The 13,961-nt window shown below is 38.0% G+C and overlaps 1 protein-coding gene across 2 annotated transcripts in view; it reads right to left on the reverse strand.

The window, feature by feature from the left end:
- Positions 1-11,919, reverse strand: part of LOC588915 (putative oxidoreductase GLYR1) — a 40,774-nt gene extending 28,855 nt beyond the window's left edge. The window contains exons 1-8 of one of the 2 annotated variants that reach the window (XM_030980665.1): positions 11,725-11,919; positions 8,987-9,023; positions 8,117-8,199; positions 6,520-6,655; positions 5,811-5,861; positions 4,125-4,256; positions 3,412-3,582; positions 1,259-1,407 (exon numbers count right to left, since the gene is read on the reverse strand). In XM_030980665.1, coding sequence (XP_030836525.1) covers positions 1,259-1,407; positions 3,412-3,582; positions 4,125-4,256; positions 5,811-5,861; positions 6,520-6,655; positions 8,117-8,199; positions 8,987-9,023; positions 11,725-11,876 — 911 coding nt within the window. In that variant the 5' untranslated portion in view covers positions 11,877-11,919. The remainder of the gene's footprint in view (positions 1-1,258; positions 1,408-3,411; positions 3,583-4,124; positions 4,257-5,810; positions 5,862-6,519; positions 6,656-8,116; positions 8,200-8,986; positions 9,024-11,724) is intronic. The other variant, XM_030980667.1, reaches the window with a different exon arrangement.
- Between the last annotated feature and the right edge of the window lie 2,042 nt (positions 11,920-13,961).

Here is a 13,961-nt window from a genome sequence, read left to right on the forward strand (position 1 = left end):
GTCCAACGCTGGACCAACGCTATGCATTCGTCGTCATTCGCTGTGTGCGTCGGGATTTTTTGAGCATGCTCAAAAGTGTGCGCGGAGCTCAACGCATGAATGTACACGCCAAAGGCACGCCAGACATGCGTGGAGCGCGCTAGACCAGCGCCAGACATACGCAGATCACACGCCCTGTATACGCACAGCGCGCTAGCTACACGCCGTGCATTTTGTGTCAGCTCGCTAGCTTTTCCAGAATTATGACAAAAGTTAGGCACACAGCCTTTTCCGTGCGTCGTAGAACACGGTGCATGTGTGGACCATTCGTCCAGCGCGCCAGCAACACGCTGTGCATTCGTGGAAGTTGTTATCATGTGCGCTCTGTGTACGGTCTGTATGCGCACTGTATGCGCTCAGCGCGCTAGCAACACGCTATGCATTTGGTGTCAGCTCGCTGTAGCTTCGACAAAAGTTGGGCGCACGACAACGCACTGGCCAAAATTGCATATTTCCAATGCGCTGGCCGTGCGTTCCCCATGCGTCCCCTCTGTGTGACCGGGCCTTAACACAAAATAGTTATTTAGGTGTAATTAATAATGATAATTTATGCAAATTTGATGCGATTTTCAAATATTTATTTTCTTTTGTATTTTATTGTTTTATATTTCTTATTATATCTATTGTTTTATTTTTAATGTATTCTTCTGTTCTGGAAACCCCAAAAATTTGAAGGCAAAATTTCACTTAAAATGTAACATAATGTGAAAGAGGATGTCATTTAAGACACAATTTCAAGGATTTTCAAAACAAATATTGATGAAAGAATACAAAATTTAGGTTTTCTGTGCACAACAAAAAAACAAAATTATGTAATTTTTAAACAATATTTGTCTTCAAACACATTTTTTGTTTGTTTGTTTGGGGGGGGGGATCTTTGCAGAAGTGTGTTTTAAATGACATCCTCTTTCATATTATGATACAATTTAAGTGAAATTTTGCCATCACATTTTTGATGAATTTAGGGCTCCCAACTCTTTGGAGGGTCTTGAAGGTCTTGGCAAAGGACAGTAGTGCCTCAGCTGTACTCAAACTGTGAACCGTGTGATCCACAGTCCAGTGGCAAATCCCCTAGACCACGAAACTTCAATCAAATGTTATTGAAATGAATATATTGATTCATCTTTCATTATAACAATTTTTTTTTTCTTCTTCATTTTTTCGTGGAAGGGAAGGGGGGGGGTGTACTTTACAATACCGTCCATCTTTCCTAACTCACTTTTTCTCTGTAGGTTTGATGTCTTTCTTAGTTGTCTCTCCTTTCTGAGCGAGATGAGCCTGAAAACTGTTGTACAAGTTGAGGGACAGGAACGACATATCTGAACGGGACTTTTTGCCAGGAACTGCTGTACTTCCTCCCATACTCGGCTGAAGAGGAATAAAACAAAGTTTGTAATAGATTATTTCATGCAATGAAATAAAAGGCATCATCACATGGCTCAACACTAGAGGCATGGCTCACTTTGGCTAAATATTTATTTCTGGATCCCCCCCCAAAAAAAATCTAAAAGTAGATATGGGCCAAAGGCACACAAACTACAAACTGTCATTTTTTAAAAATGGATTAATCTTCAAATTCAGACTTAAAACTGTGAAATATATAACACAAAAACTGAAAACAAATAACATATTTATTAGTTTTTCCCCTTTTTTTTACATTCACACCAGAGTAATCTAAAGAAAAATCCAGCCTTAATAGCAAATTTCTCTGAAATAAAGCAGGAAAAAATTAGAGGAGCAGATTGGTGAAAGTTTGAATTAAATCCAACAAACAATAAAACGTAATGACCTTTAACATGGTTTAATCACTATCACAAGGAAATTTTAAATTGGCCAAATTAGTAATGCCACTGTGAATGTAGTGGCAGACAACTCTTCCCTTTGTTCCAAAACACACTACTCTATTCTTACTCCATTCTAACTTCATTCTTACTCCATTCTAACTTCATTCTTACTCCATTCCTACTCCATTCCTACTTCATTCTTACTCCATTCCTACTTCATTCTTACTCCATTCCTACTTCATTCCTACTTCATCTTTAATTCATTGTTACTCCATTCTTACTTCATTCTTCCTCATTTCCTCCTTCATTCTTACTCCATTCCTACTTCATTCTTACTCCATTCCTACTTAATTCTTACTCCATTCCTACTTCATTCTTTCTCCATTCCTACTTCATTCTTACTTCATTCTTACTCCATTCCTACTTAATTCTTACTCCATTCCTACTTCATTCTTTCTCCATTCCTACTTCATTCTTACTTCATTCCTACTCCATTCTTCCTCCATTCCTACTTCATTCTTCTTCCATTCTTGCTTCATTCTTATTCCAATCCTACATCAGTCTTACTTCATTCTTACTCCTTTCTGCCTCTCTACCCCTTCTCTTCTACTCTCCCCTCTCCTCCCCTCTCCTCCCCTCATCTTTTCCACCCTCCTCCTCTCCTCCTTCCCTCCCATCCCTCCTCTCTTCTACTTTTCTTACTAGTCTCCTCTCATTCCCTCCTCCCCCCCCCCCCCCCTCCGTCTCTTCTGTTTTTTCCTCCTCTTCTCCATCAGCTCTTTACCCCTCTCTCTCTTTCCTTCATCTTCTCCTCTCTTCCATCTCCCCTCTTCCTCTCTACTCTTCTCCTTTTCTCCCTTCCCTTCCTGTACTTCTTTCTCCTCCTGTTCTCCTCCTACCCTCTATTTCTCTCTCTTCCCCTACTCTACTCCTCCCTCCCTCTTTTGCTCTCCTCTCTCATTCCCTACATTAACTCCTCTTTTCTCCTTATCATGGTAGACCAACATATATGTGAAAGAGCCTTTCGAGAGGTAAACATCATGCATACTATATACAAGCTTCATACAATGTTGTATGAAATACATCGCTAAAAGTACAAAAAATTGTAGTTCTTACAGGAAGATGTTCTTTGTATGTATTGGTCACAATAAGGTGGATTCATCATTTACAGCGCCATCTAGCAACACGAGTGTTAAGTCGATTTCATGTGATGCATTGTGTGAAAAAAAGTTGTCAAATGAACCCCCATCAACAGCAGTATGGTCATTTTGGTCACTTTGGGCCAAAAATGGCCATTTGTATTTTTTTGGTCCAAAATCAGGCCAAATTTCTGTCAGAAGCAATTAACAGGTGGGTTTTGACATTCAAATTCAATATGAATCTAATGTCACAACAATAAATCCTGATGAATAAATTTCTTACAGTTCGGACAACTTTTTTCATTTTGATCTGTGGCTAGCGTTTTGCTGTGCTGCGCTGGTTGAAAGATGTCGACCCAAGAGTTGAAAAATTGGCCTATCCTCCGCAGCTTGCTGGTGAGGGAGCTGTTAATTGTGAATCCACACTATTGCATGATTAGTATGCTTACCCTCTTTTTTGGTGTGGCTTTCTTGGTCACAGTCTCTCCATCTTCCATGGGCTTGGGAGGCCTTCCTCGTTTCTTGGGGGATGCCAGGTGTGAGCTTATCTTGGTGAAGGGGGAGCTGGAATTTGACCCCTTCCCAGGTGAGCTGGGGGATGATGTCTGTGATGAATTCAACTAGGAGAAGAGAAATGGAATTTAAATCCAAAAATGAGGATTTTGCATTGTTACACTTGCTTGAATTTGCTGCAAATTAAAAGAGATTTACGCAAAATTTGAATACTTGAATAAGTAATAAAACTAATTAAGTAAAGAACATTTTAGAATGTGCAATAGGGAATATTATTTATACACTTACATTTACATGTATGAGATATATACTGTGTTTTATTGTTTTTAATTTATTATTTTTTTCATGCCATGACTTGTGATACTAGAAAGAGTAACTTCCTAATAATGTAGCTCACAAATAGATGTGCAATTCAACAGCACATATCACAATGCTACAGAAAACTATCATAGAATTCAGATTCAGTAAAAAAAGAAAAGAATGAAAGACATAAATGTGAATGTAAAGGATACACAAATGGACCAGAAGAATTGACCTATGAATAGAAACTAACAAAATATAAAGTAGATCTCTGTGACCAAAATTTCAGTTGGGGGGGGGGGGGGGGGGGGGGGAGACCCCGAAACGAAGAAAGTTTAGAGTGTCTCACCTTCTTCTTGCCTGCCATTGGTTCTCTGGAATAATCCTTGCTTGGTTTGCTGATGGACTTCAAGAAAATATCATCATCGTCATTGTCATCATCCTCATCCGAGGGAGGGTGGTATGGGGATGTGGTCTGGCCCTATGTGGGGTACAGGAATGAAAGAGAAAGTTGACTACTTGTGAAAGTTGAGAAAAAAAACTTGCTATATCTTTCTCCTTCTTTCTGTTCATGGGCATGTCTAGTGTGGTTTGTCCCATCTGTTACAGTCTACATCTCGATTCTAGTATATCCGATAATTATAATTTATACCTAATCAGTGGCCCTACTGGAGCTTGGACTGCTTGGTTCAGATCGAATATCACAGGAAATGAAAATTTAGATGTCAATTGCTGTTTGGTTTTCAATATACTTAGTAACATAACATATGGAACAACAAATGACTTGCCCTCCTCGTATTATAGGCAACTTTTTTAAACTTAATAAAACAAAATTGAGCTTGCAGAGGATATAGAGTGGTTTGTCGCAGACTCCCTATATATCATGTCTATGTCTAGCATGTGCATTCATTCATGTAGGTCTCCTTATCAATGAATATCTCCTGAATCATTTATGAGCAGGTGAGTACATAGTTTGTTTAAACTGCATAACACTCCAACAGAAGGAATGTCACATGAAAGACACTGTTCTAGAATTATTATTTGTTTAAATTTAAATATGTCTAGGAGATGTTTGTGAGTTCCCATGTTTGTGATTCTCATAAAATGCTAGTAAATATAAAATTTTGATGACTGAAAAAATTACTTAATACACAACAAATCTTGTTGACAACAATTTAAAAACTAGTAATTCAATATTAAATTCAGGTGATAGAAAAACCCAGAATAACATCTTTCTTGAATAACGGCTCCCTATTTTTTAATTTCTATTGCTTTGTCAATAGGCAAGTACAGGTACATTTTATATATCACAACAAAAATTGAAACAAACGTAACAACCAAAAACTCAATCAAACCAACATACTGTGTGTTAACAAAAAACATTTCTTCCAATAAATGAGATGCAAATATTAGATAAAAACCTTCACATGTATTTTATGGGATGTTTCTTTCCTTGTTAAGACAATTTTGTTTTCTTTCTTATTCAACCTGTTGCAACTATTGCAACTATTGCAACTATATTGGATTTTTAACAAAATTACTTTACATTCCAAAATTCCTGCAGTTATCTTCATGACAATGATAATCATGTTGACCATTCTATTTCCATAATACTACAATCACATGTCCATGAATGTCATTCTTGCTTTTGTGAGTAATTAGACAACTAATAAATTGATGCCCATCTCCCCTTAAGCTTTTATTTGGAGGGGGAGGAGGCAGGCTACAAATTCATTTAACAGATGATATTATACATATGAAATACCTTTTAAAGGTATTACAAAAGTTTGGGAAATTTTAAAAATTGGGTGGATACTGTTAAGTAAAAGAAGAAATGCAAAACACAAGATAATTAGTAAAAAAAAAAAGAACATGATAATCAGGTCTCTAAAACATTTATCAATACCATTTCATCTCAAAATGTCTTTGGTTAGTGCAAGAGAAATAGTCAAGTGTAAGAACTGGAAACTTAGTAGCCCAATAGGGCAACTAGCTGTAGTTAGTGTTAGCATCAAACACAGTAACATACACTGACCTCAGTTGGTGTCCCTACAGATTGACCATTGGCATGCGATTCCACATCAAACTATGGACATAATAAAATCTACATTTAGCATGGGTCTTCATACAACAGTTACCAAATTAAATTATTATAAGATTTACATTTATTTATTGAACTGTAACCATTGCCCTTCAAACGCTCTTCAGTAATTTACATTGTAAGTCTTTTACTTAATTGCAATTAGCAGGATATTTGGTCGAGATAATCATCCCGAGATATCTTGGGCTTGTTTGCAAAACGTCCCACTATTTGGCAAACTATCCCGCTATTTGTACGGTGCGTCTTCACCAGCCCAAAGACTCGCACTATGCGCGAACGCTGAGCAAAATATTTCGAGCTAATAAAGATGCGATTTGTAACTTCGGATGTATTTCCAAAATCAGAAATAGCTGGATATTTGGCAATCTCGAGATGATGAAGACAAACCTCATGTCATCACAAATCCTGTAGCAAACATCGCAGGTCAAATGTCGGCAGATCAAATGTAGGATCGCCTCCCCCCCCCCCCCCCCCCCGGAAAAAAATATACGAGGGTCCCGAAATGCCAAAAAGAGCCCCCCAAAAATTTGCTTAAGAGTTCAATGCCAAAAAAAATGAAAGAGCAATATTTTCATGCAATCAAGCTTGAAAAGAAGTCTCCAGAATTGTTTTAATATTTTTCCCTGAGCGCCCCATATCTTACCTTATTGGCCTGGTCCTTGACAATAGCCTCCTCGATGGCATCGATGGCCTTGGTGAACTTGGCTCCTTTCCCTGCCTTTGAGAGGGTAGCCTTGTGCTCATGGTAGTGCTTCAGACTCTCCTCCTTCACCCAGGCACTGGAGAGAAAGAAAAAGGACAAATTAATATTAGATAGTAAAAAAATTGATGTATAATTTACGCGATGAAAAGTTACTTTTCATAAGCCTTAGCTTGCGATGATGACTATGAGGAAACATTCTCATGTAATCTCTTTAAAAAGACATACAACATGAAGTAATACACTGTACATGTAAATAATATTTGTAAGGCACCAAAATCCACTCGAAATTAAATGCTCAATGAGCCCTAGAGCAAAAGATAAAATCATTTTAAAAGCATAAACACTGTACACAAAAACAGGGTAAGATAGAACACACAAAAATGAAATAACTACATGATTATCAAACAGAAACATTTTTTATATTATTTTTGAATACTTCAATAGATCTGCTATCATGAATCTCTCGAGGGAGAGCGTTCCACAGTAAAGGCCCTCTTCCTACTTAGTAGGTATTGTGGTCCAGTGGATAAGTCACCCGACTGCAGATAACAAGGTACGGGTTCAAATCCCAGCTCGACACCAATGTCCTTTGGCAAGACGTTAATCTACATTTGCCACTCTCCACCAAGGTGTTAAATGGGTACCCAGTAGGATGCGAAAGTTAATGTAGTTTGCTCAGCATTGTGAGCGTCCGTAAAATGATGACTGGCTGGAATACTCCCCAGGGAGTGGAGAATGTGCATACATTGTGTGCGGGCAAGCCTGAATCCGATGACAGGGGTAATAATATATTTGTAAAGCGCTTAGAGACATCATTGATGAATTAAAAGCTATATAACAGCAGAATATAATTATTAGTAGTCAGCTTAGGAAAAACAAGTAGATGAAAGATGAAACAATGATGGTAAGAGACAGAGAAACAAAGACAGAGAAAGAGAAGAGGGTGAAAGCAAGAAGTCAATGGAAAAAAAAGTGACAGAAGAAAGTCAAAAAGAGACAGTAAAAAAAAAAAAATTTAAAGTGAGGGGGGAGCAAATAGAGGGGTTGAAAGTTGGTCCAGGCCGACGATTACCCGTGCCAGGGAGAGCGGCGGCCGCTGGCATGGTACCGTCGGTAAAAATGTTTCCCAACCCAAGCACTGTCAAACTCACCACTCAGAAACTGGGACCAAATGTCCGGATTTCTGTTTGGACTCGGAGGATAATGGACTATTCTGCCATCTTTGGTTTTTAAAACAGCATCGTTTACTGTTATTATTATTACTAAATTGGCGCCTTCAACTGCAACTCGAATTAAAATTGCATGCGTTTTCGGCGATACTGGGATATTGCACCAGTGGTATGATGGTGGCAAAAAAAAAAAAAAAAATTGAAAAAAGAGAAAAAATAAAGAAATAAACAAATTCAAAAAATTCAAAAAAAATTATAAAAAACATGGCGTCCGAATATTTTAGTATTCACTTGTAAGCCTGGGAGTGTACTCAGGTACCTCATTACACTGTTGTGCACAGCCTTAGTACTCAGCAACTGTTACTTACTGATCCTCTGTTCCAAAGAAGAAGACGAAACGAACAGCCTTCTTGCCTGCTGGCTTCTTTACGTTCTTCCATTGCTTCACAATCTGTAAAAAAAAAAGAGAAAAATTGTGTTAAAAGGTAGTGTCAAATCATTATTCAGGAATAACCATTTGGTTTTACCGATTTGGCCTGAAAAGAGGCTCAAACCTGTTAACCCCTATACATTTTCTACAAGAACAGAACATAGGAGGAAGGACTGAAATATATAGATGACAGGGGCTAGTATCAAGCAAAAGCTGAAAACTAGTACGCCTGATAATTGAAGTGAGAATATTCTACTTTACATTACATCCTTCTCCCAGGATAGTGGATTCCAGTAGTACTCAAACCTTTTTACTTTCTACAAACATTTTGAAATTGATGACAACAACCTAAGAATATCATTACTGCTTCATACTCTCTGTCTTATGTGTGAAAGGAAGGAAAAGCAGTCACGTACAGACACTTGATGCATATGTCTTTGCTAGTGCCTCAATATGAATCATTTCATTCACCTGTTATGAACAATTGTATTTCAAGAGTCAATACCTTATGTGTTGTTGGATGGTGCAAGCATGTTTGTCTGACCTAGCAGTAACTAATGTATTCAATTTGCATTCTGACTATTGAGATACAACAGGTGAATGCTCATGGCTAGGTAATAATGTACACATTTGAATACCTTTAGAAAAGGTTCCAGTCATTCTACAAGTTTCATTCGAAATCCAGAGAGACAACGGAATGTTTATCAGTATCACAAAACACATGATCTAAAACAGACCCTAAAATTGCTTTCACATTTGTGTTCTTCGTGGATAATCACAGAAGACACAAAAGGAAATGAATACTTACTCGGCCTGGCCATGCAGGGAAGCTGCTCATCTTAGCCCTGTGAAATAAATATCAAAAGGAGAAGTAAATAAATGAAGTGGTGCATCACTTTATGCATGGCTTTTGTATGCAAAGACAATCATTTTTACTTTTGAAATTCATCCACCATAAAAAAAAAAATTCATCTCTCAAACAAACTGATTTCACATTTAATCAGAGAATAGGAAATGATTGGTATTTCTTCTTCATTTCTCTTTTTTTCAAATTTCAAAGTTGCTCTAAAAACCCATCTCTTTCTAAACAGTGCTATTTAACAGCAATGAGCAATAGCTCATGCAATAACGATATGGGAATAAGATATTTCATCATCCTACGAAGACCAAAGTAATTATGAACTTCTGGTTTAATGATGCCAGAATCGGCACAGACCACAAACAGATAGTTCTGTGAGTGTTGTTGATATATTTATGGTTAGATCGATGGGTTTCTGATCTTTTGAGCATACTGATGTGTGATGTCCGAGACAATCCCTCAAATGTGAAATTGATTAAAAGTGATCATAAATTCTTTAAAAGCAAGATTGAAAAGTATTATATTAAAAATTAACAAGGGTGATGACTAATGTCACATAAAATTGTGATCTGCTGATGTCTGACAAAGTACCACATGAAAGACTCCTGAGAAAAATAGCCTTCTTTGGTGTCCAGGGTAACCTCCTCTGTTGGATCAGAGCCTTTCTCACAGATTGTGTACAACAGGTTGTACTGGATGGAACAAGTTCTATTCCGGCAGATGTGACCTCGGGCGTACCCCAAGGGACTGTCCTCGGGCCCCCTTCTCTTCTTGGCTTACATCAATGATCTGCCAGACTGTGTCCGTTCAGAAGCTCGGATGTTTGCAGATGATTGTGTACTATACTGACACATCAACTCACAAGCCGACGCAGACACACTCCAAGAAGATCTTAACCACCTGCAAGACTGGGAAACCAAGTGGCAGATATCTTTCAACCAAGCAAGTGTGAAGTCCTCAGAGTGACCAACAAGGTGAAAAATGTCATCCGTTCACCTCACTCACTCCATGGAGTTGAGCTCCCAACTGTAGACAATGCCAAATACTTTGGAGTACACATCAACTACAAGCTAAGCTGGAAGACACATGTATACAACACATGCAAGAAGACCAACAGCACACAAGGATTCCTTCAGAGAAATCTGCATGGCTGCCCCAATAAAATAAAGGAACAAGCATAGATGACATATGTACGCCCATCCTTGACTAAGCTTCAACAGCTTTGGACCCTCACTGCCAAGATCAAATTCGAAAACTCAAAATGGTTCAGAGGCGAGCTGCTCGGTTCACTCTAGGAGACTATCGCCCGAGACACAGTGTAACCGAAATGCTCCACCTTCTAAAATGGCAGTCTCTCTCCGAAAGAAGAGCTCATCTGAAAGTTACCATGCTATATCGTATCTTGCATGGATTGATTGCCATTCCTCCTGAACCACCCTACATCTACCCAGTATTACGATCATCTGGAAGATGACAAGCTCAATACCGACAGCAACTCTGCAGGACCTCTGGGCTCTGCATGGGTATGAAACTCCTTCTTTCCCAGTGTCATCTGCTTATGGAACCAGCTCCCTACCACTGTGACAGCAGCTTCTTCTCTGGAACAGTATAGGAGGCAGCTGGTTGGGGTGACTCTGTGTCAAAACTAGCTGCAGAAGGAGTTATTTTTACTTGCACAATGAACCCTTTTTATTTTTTACTACTCAATTCTAAATCCGTTTGGGACCTCTTTTTTGGAGGCTCGCACAATGCAGCATGGCACACTCGTTCACAGTTACACAACAGAACGAAAAATACTCTACCCAGAGCGAGAAAGAGCGAAATGAGAAGACTCTAAGACAGCAAGTGGAAGAGCTAAAGAAAAAACATGACTATAAGGAACAACTTTTGGAGCAACTTAAGGGTGAGACCTGGAAGCTGAGAACCAAAATTCAACTAGAAAGTGAGATACGATCAGCAGAGCAGGCAGAGGACTGTACTTGCACTGGAAGAAGAAGAAGAGTGATGTTTTGCCCCAAAATACACTTCACTATTTTTGGAGGATGAGCGTGTTTGGCTTGAGCTCATTTAAGATCTAAAAAGACTAAATGCCAGCATTGACGGCCCCTGAGCTGCGATGGGTGCGGTTGCAGCTTTGTCTTTGAATTGACGCTGATCAAGAGTTTCCCACACCAATCACAATCCTGAAACTGGTGACAAGATGATACAATCACACAAACACACACACTATAAAACATCAGATTTTGTAGAAGTTAAAAATATATCATGACCATTAACAAACTGCAGCTGATTTTCTTAGACCTTTTTTACAAAAATGATCAAGACAAGCTAGGCCTAGACCTAGGCCTAGGCCTAATCAATCATTTTATTTATCATGTTTATCTTGATCAAAATTTCACAAATCACTCAGAAACTTCCTCATTCACACTTTCATACTGATCATTCATTAACAGATAAACAATTCTACTCCTATCCAACCTCCAAAATATGTGGTCAACAAACAACTACAGGCAAATTATTTCAGTTTGGTAATATAACTTCAGAAGAAATGAAGCCAACGTCCTAGGTCTGTCGTCTGCGCCTTGATCACAAGCCGCTAGCCGTGAGCTGAGGCAAGGCACGCGTGGGACTATTGAAAAGCAAACAAGAGACGCTACACTGTGCGGACACAAATTACAACTTCTTACCAAACCAGGTCCCCTAAATCAAAAGCCTTATCATCCTTGTTCTTCTTAGGAGTCTCAGCATCATTATCCTTGTCATTTTCAGGTGGATCTGAGCTTGGAATTTCCATTTCTTCGGTGGCTTGGGGGTCAACTTCGGCCTGTGGTTCCGCCATTTTTGTTAACTTTTCCAAATTTCGCGTGCATTTCGCGTGGGTTGATGTACCCCATCTGTTGTCAGCTACAGTACAATGTGACGACGGAATTATTATTTTTCTGATCCTGAGTTGTTCCGATTTGTATCGAGAAAAAACTTGCTTAGGGGGTCCCATACATATTAATGCACCCTGATGTCTAGAATCATTTTTAAAGAAGAAATAAATCGAGGAATACTAGACACATTTCCCCCAATTACAGATGACAAATTAGATTCACGTTGGATCAACACAACGCTTTTAAATTTAAAATAGAGAGGATATACAACCAAAACATTTGCAACATTTTGGGGATTTTTTTTTTCTTTCTTCATGTTTTGTGACTGAAAACTATTTTCACCTCTATTTCACCTTACATTAAGAATTTGTAGTGCTGAAGACGCACTGATGGTAAACAATCTTATTTGGCTGCAACTATGAGGCTTTTACAAAAAATATAGGGCTGCATTGTTGTATATCAAAATGCATGAAAATGGAGGCTAAACGAAACCCGAAATGGGTTGGATCATTTATTTACCAAGAACTATACACACCCTGTATCTCGGAATTAGCTAATTTCAAAAGAAATGCCCTTAATGAACGATATCAACATTTTCATTTGATAATAACATATTTCTACACTTCTTCAATCTTGTATGGTAACTTATAAATTGAAAATTAGATTAGTGGAGAGTCACCGTCGGGGGAAATAGCTCCGTGTTTCAATTCAAATTTATTTCATTTCGGACAGGATAAACAAATTTACTACAGATATTATTACAGAAAGTATGACAAAAAATGTATGTACATAATATTTTTGATTGGACTGACTGACTAATCTATTACAACATACTAACATTAAACGAATAATACGACTGAAACATCTAGAAAGTAAATCAGTTACAGTACGTTGCGTTAAATTAAATGATTCTCATACACTGAATCGGGGCTTGATGGCATGAACTTCCGTTACAAACAACAACAAAAACGAAAACAATTAACAACAACAGAACTTTTACACATTACACAAAAGAGAAAAATTGGAGAGAAAAAAGCTTGTATTTTTTTAATTACATAAAGGGTGTGGGTGAAATGAGATGTGTGAGTGTCAGGAGGAAAATGTATCCAGAATCATAAAGTGTTACTTTGTAGATGAGAAACATAAGAAATTAGTACAAAATTAAGATGTCTTAGGTGTCATTTCGAAACGTATACAATTTGAAATAATGTAAATTAACATTCAGAATCAGATATTTGAATCGTACATTTCCCATAATTTTTAAAACTTATCAAGAGGCTCTTTTTGAAGAATTATATCTATATGCTAGTCCTATAAATGTAATAATTATGTTTTTTCGTCTGCGCCTATAACCATAACATTCTAGTACTTCCTTTATTGATAGGTGGTTTGAAGAAAAAAAATAGGTGCAACCCATTTTTAACTGAACAATTTTGCTCGAGATATTGTTCGATTTCCTCCCATCTTTTATTTTGGAAGAGCGCCAGCATCAGTCGGAAGGCTTACAGTGTCGTCTGCTTGAATAATATTATTATGAAACCATTCTCTCTATGGGTTTTGATATTGAAAGTAGTGGTAGTTATAATTTCATAGAGGCGGCGCACCGCCCCAACAGTTTTCATGGAAACTGCCTGCGTTTTATTGGAATATGTCATTTATGTGGAAGAGCGCCAGCATTACATGGAAAGCTTACAATGTTGTCCGCTAGGGTCGTATGTAAGGGTTCAAAGGCGTGTTGGGGGAGGGGGGGGGGGGGGGGGACTTTGGGAACTGAATCCCCCTTATGCGCCATCCCTCCCCCACCCCCACCCCCCAAAAAGAAAGAAAATGAATGCTCCTTAGAGACCAACAATTGTTGTTAATAACGTTTAGAAGTTTTTAAAAATGTGAATATAATTTGTTTTAATCACTATACGGTCAGTGAATCATTATAGGCCTAAGCAAATACACAATCAATACATAAAACGAGTCAATGACTAGTTTTGTTTTAATTTATTGTTTTATTTTTTGTTATTTGGATGAGTTGAGGAATCCATTAAATATAGAGC

This window comes from Strongylocentrotus purpuratus, unplaced genomic scaffold, assembly GCF_000002235.5.
Source record: "Strongylocentrotus purpuratus isolate Spur 01 unplaced genomic scaffold, Spur_5.0 spur5_scaffold_11, whole genome shotgun sequence".
Taxonomy (NCBI): Eukaryota; Metazoa; Echinodermata; class Echinoidea; order Camarodonta; family Strongylocentrotidae; genus Strongylocentrotus; species Strongylocentrotus purpuratus.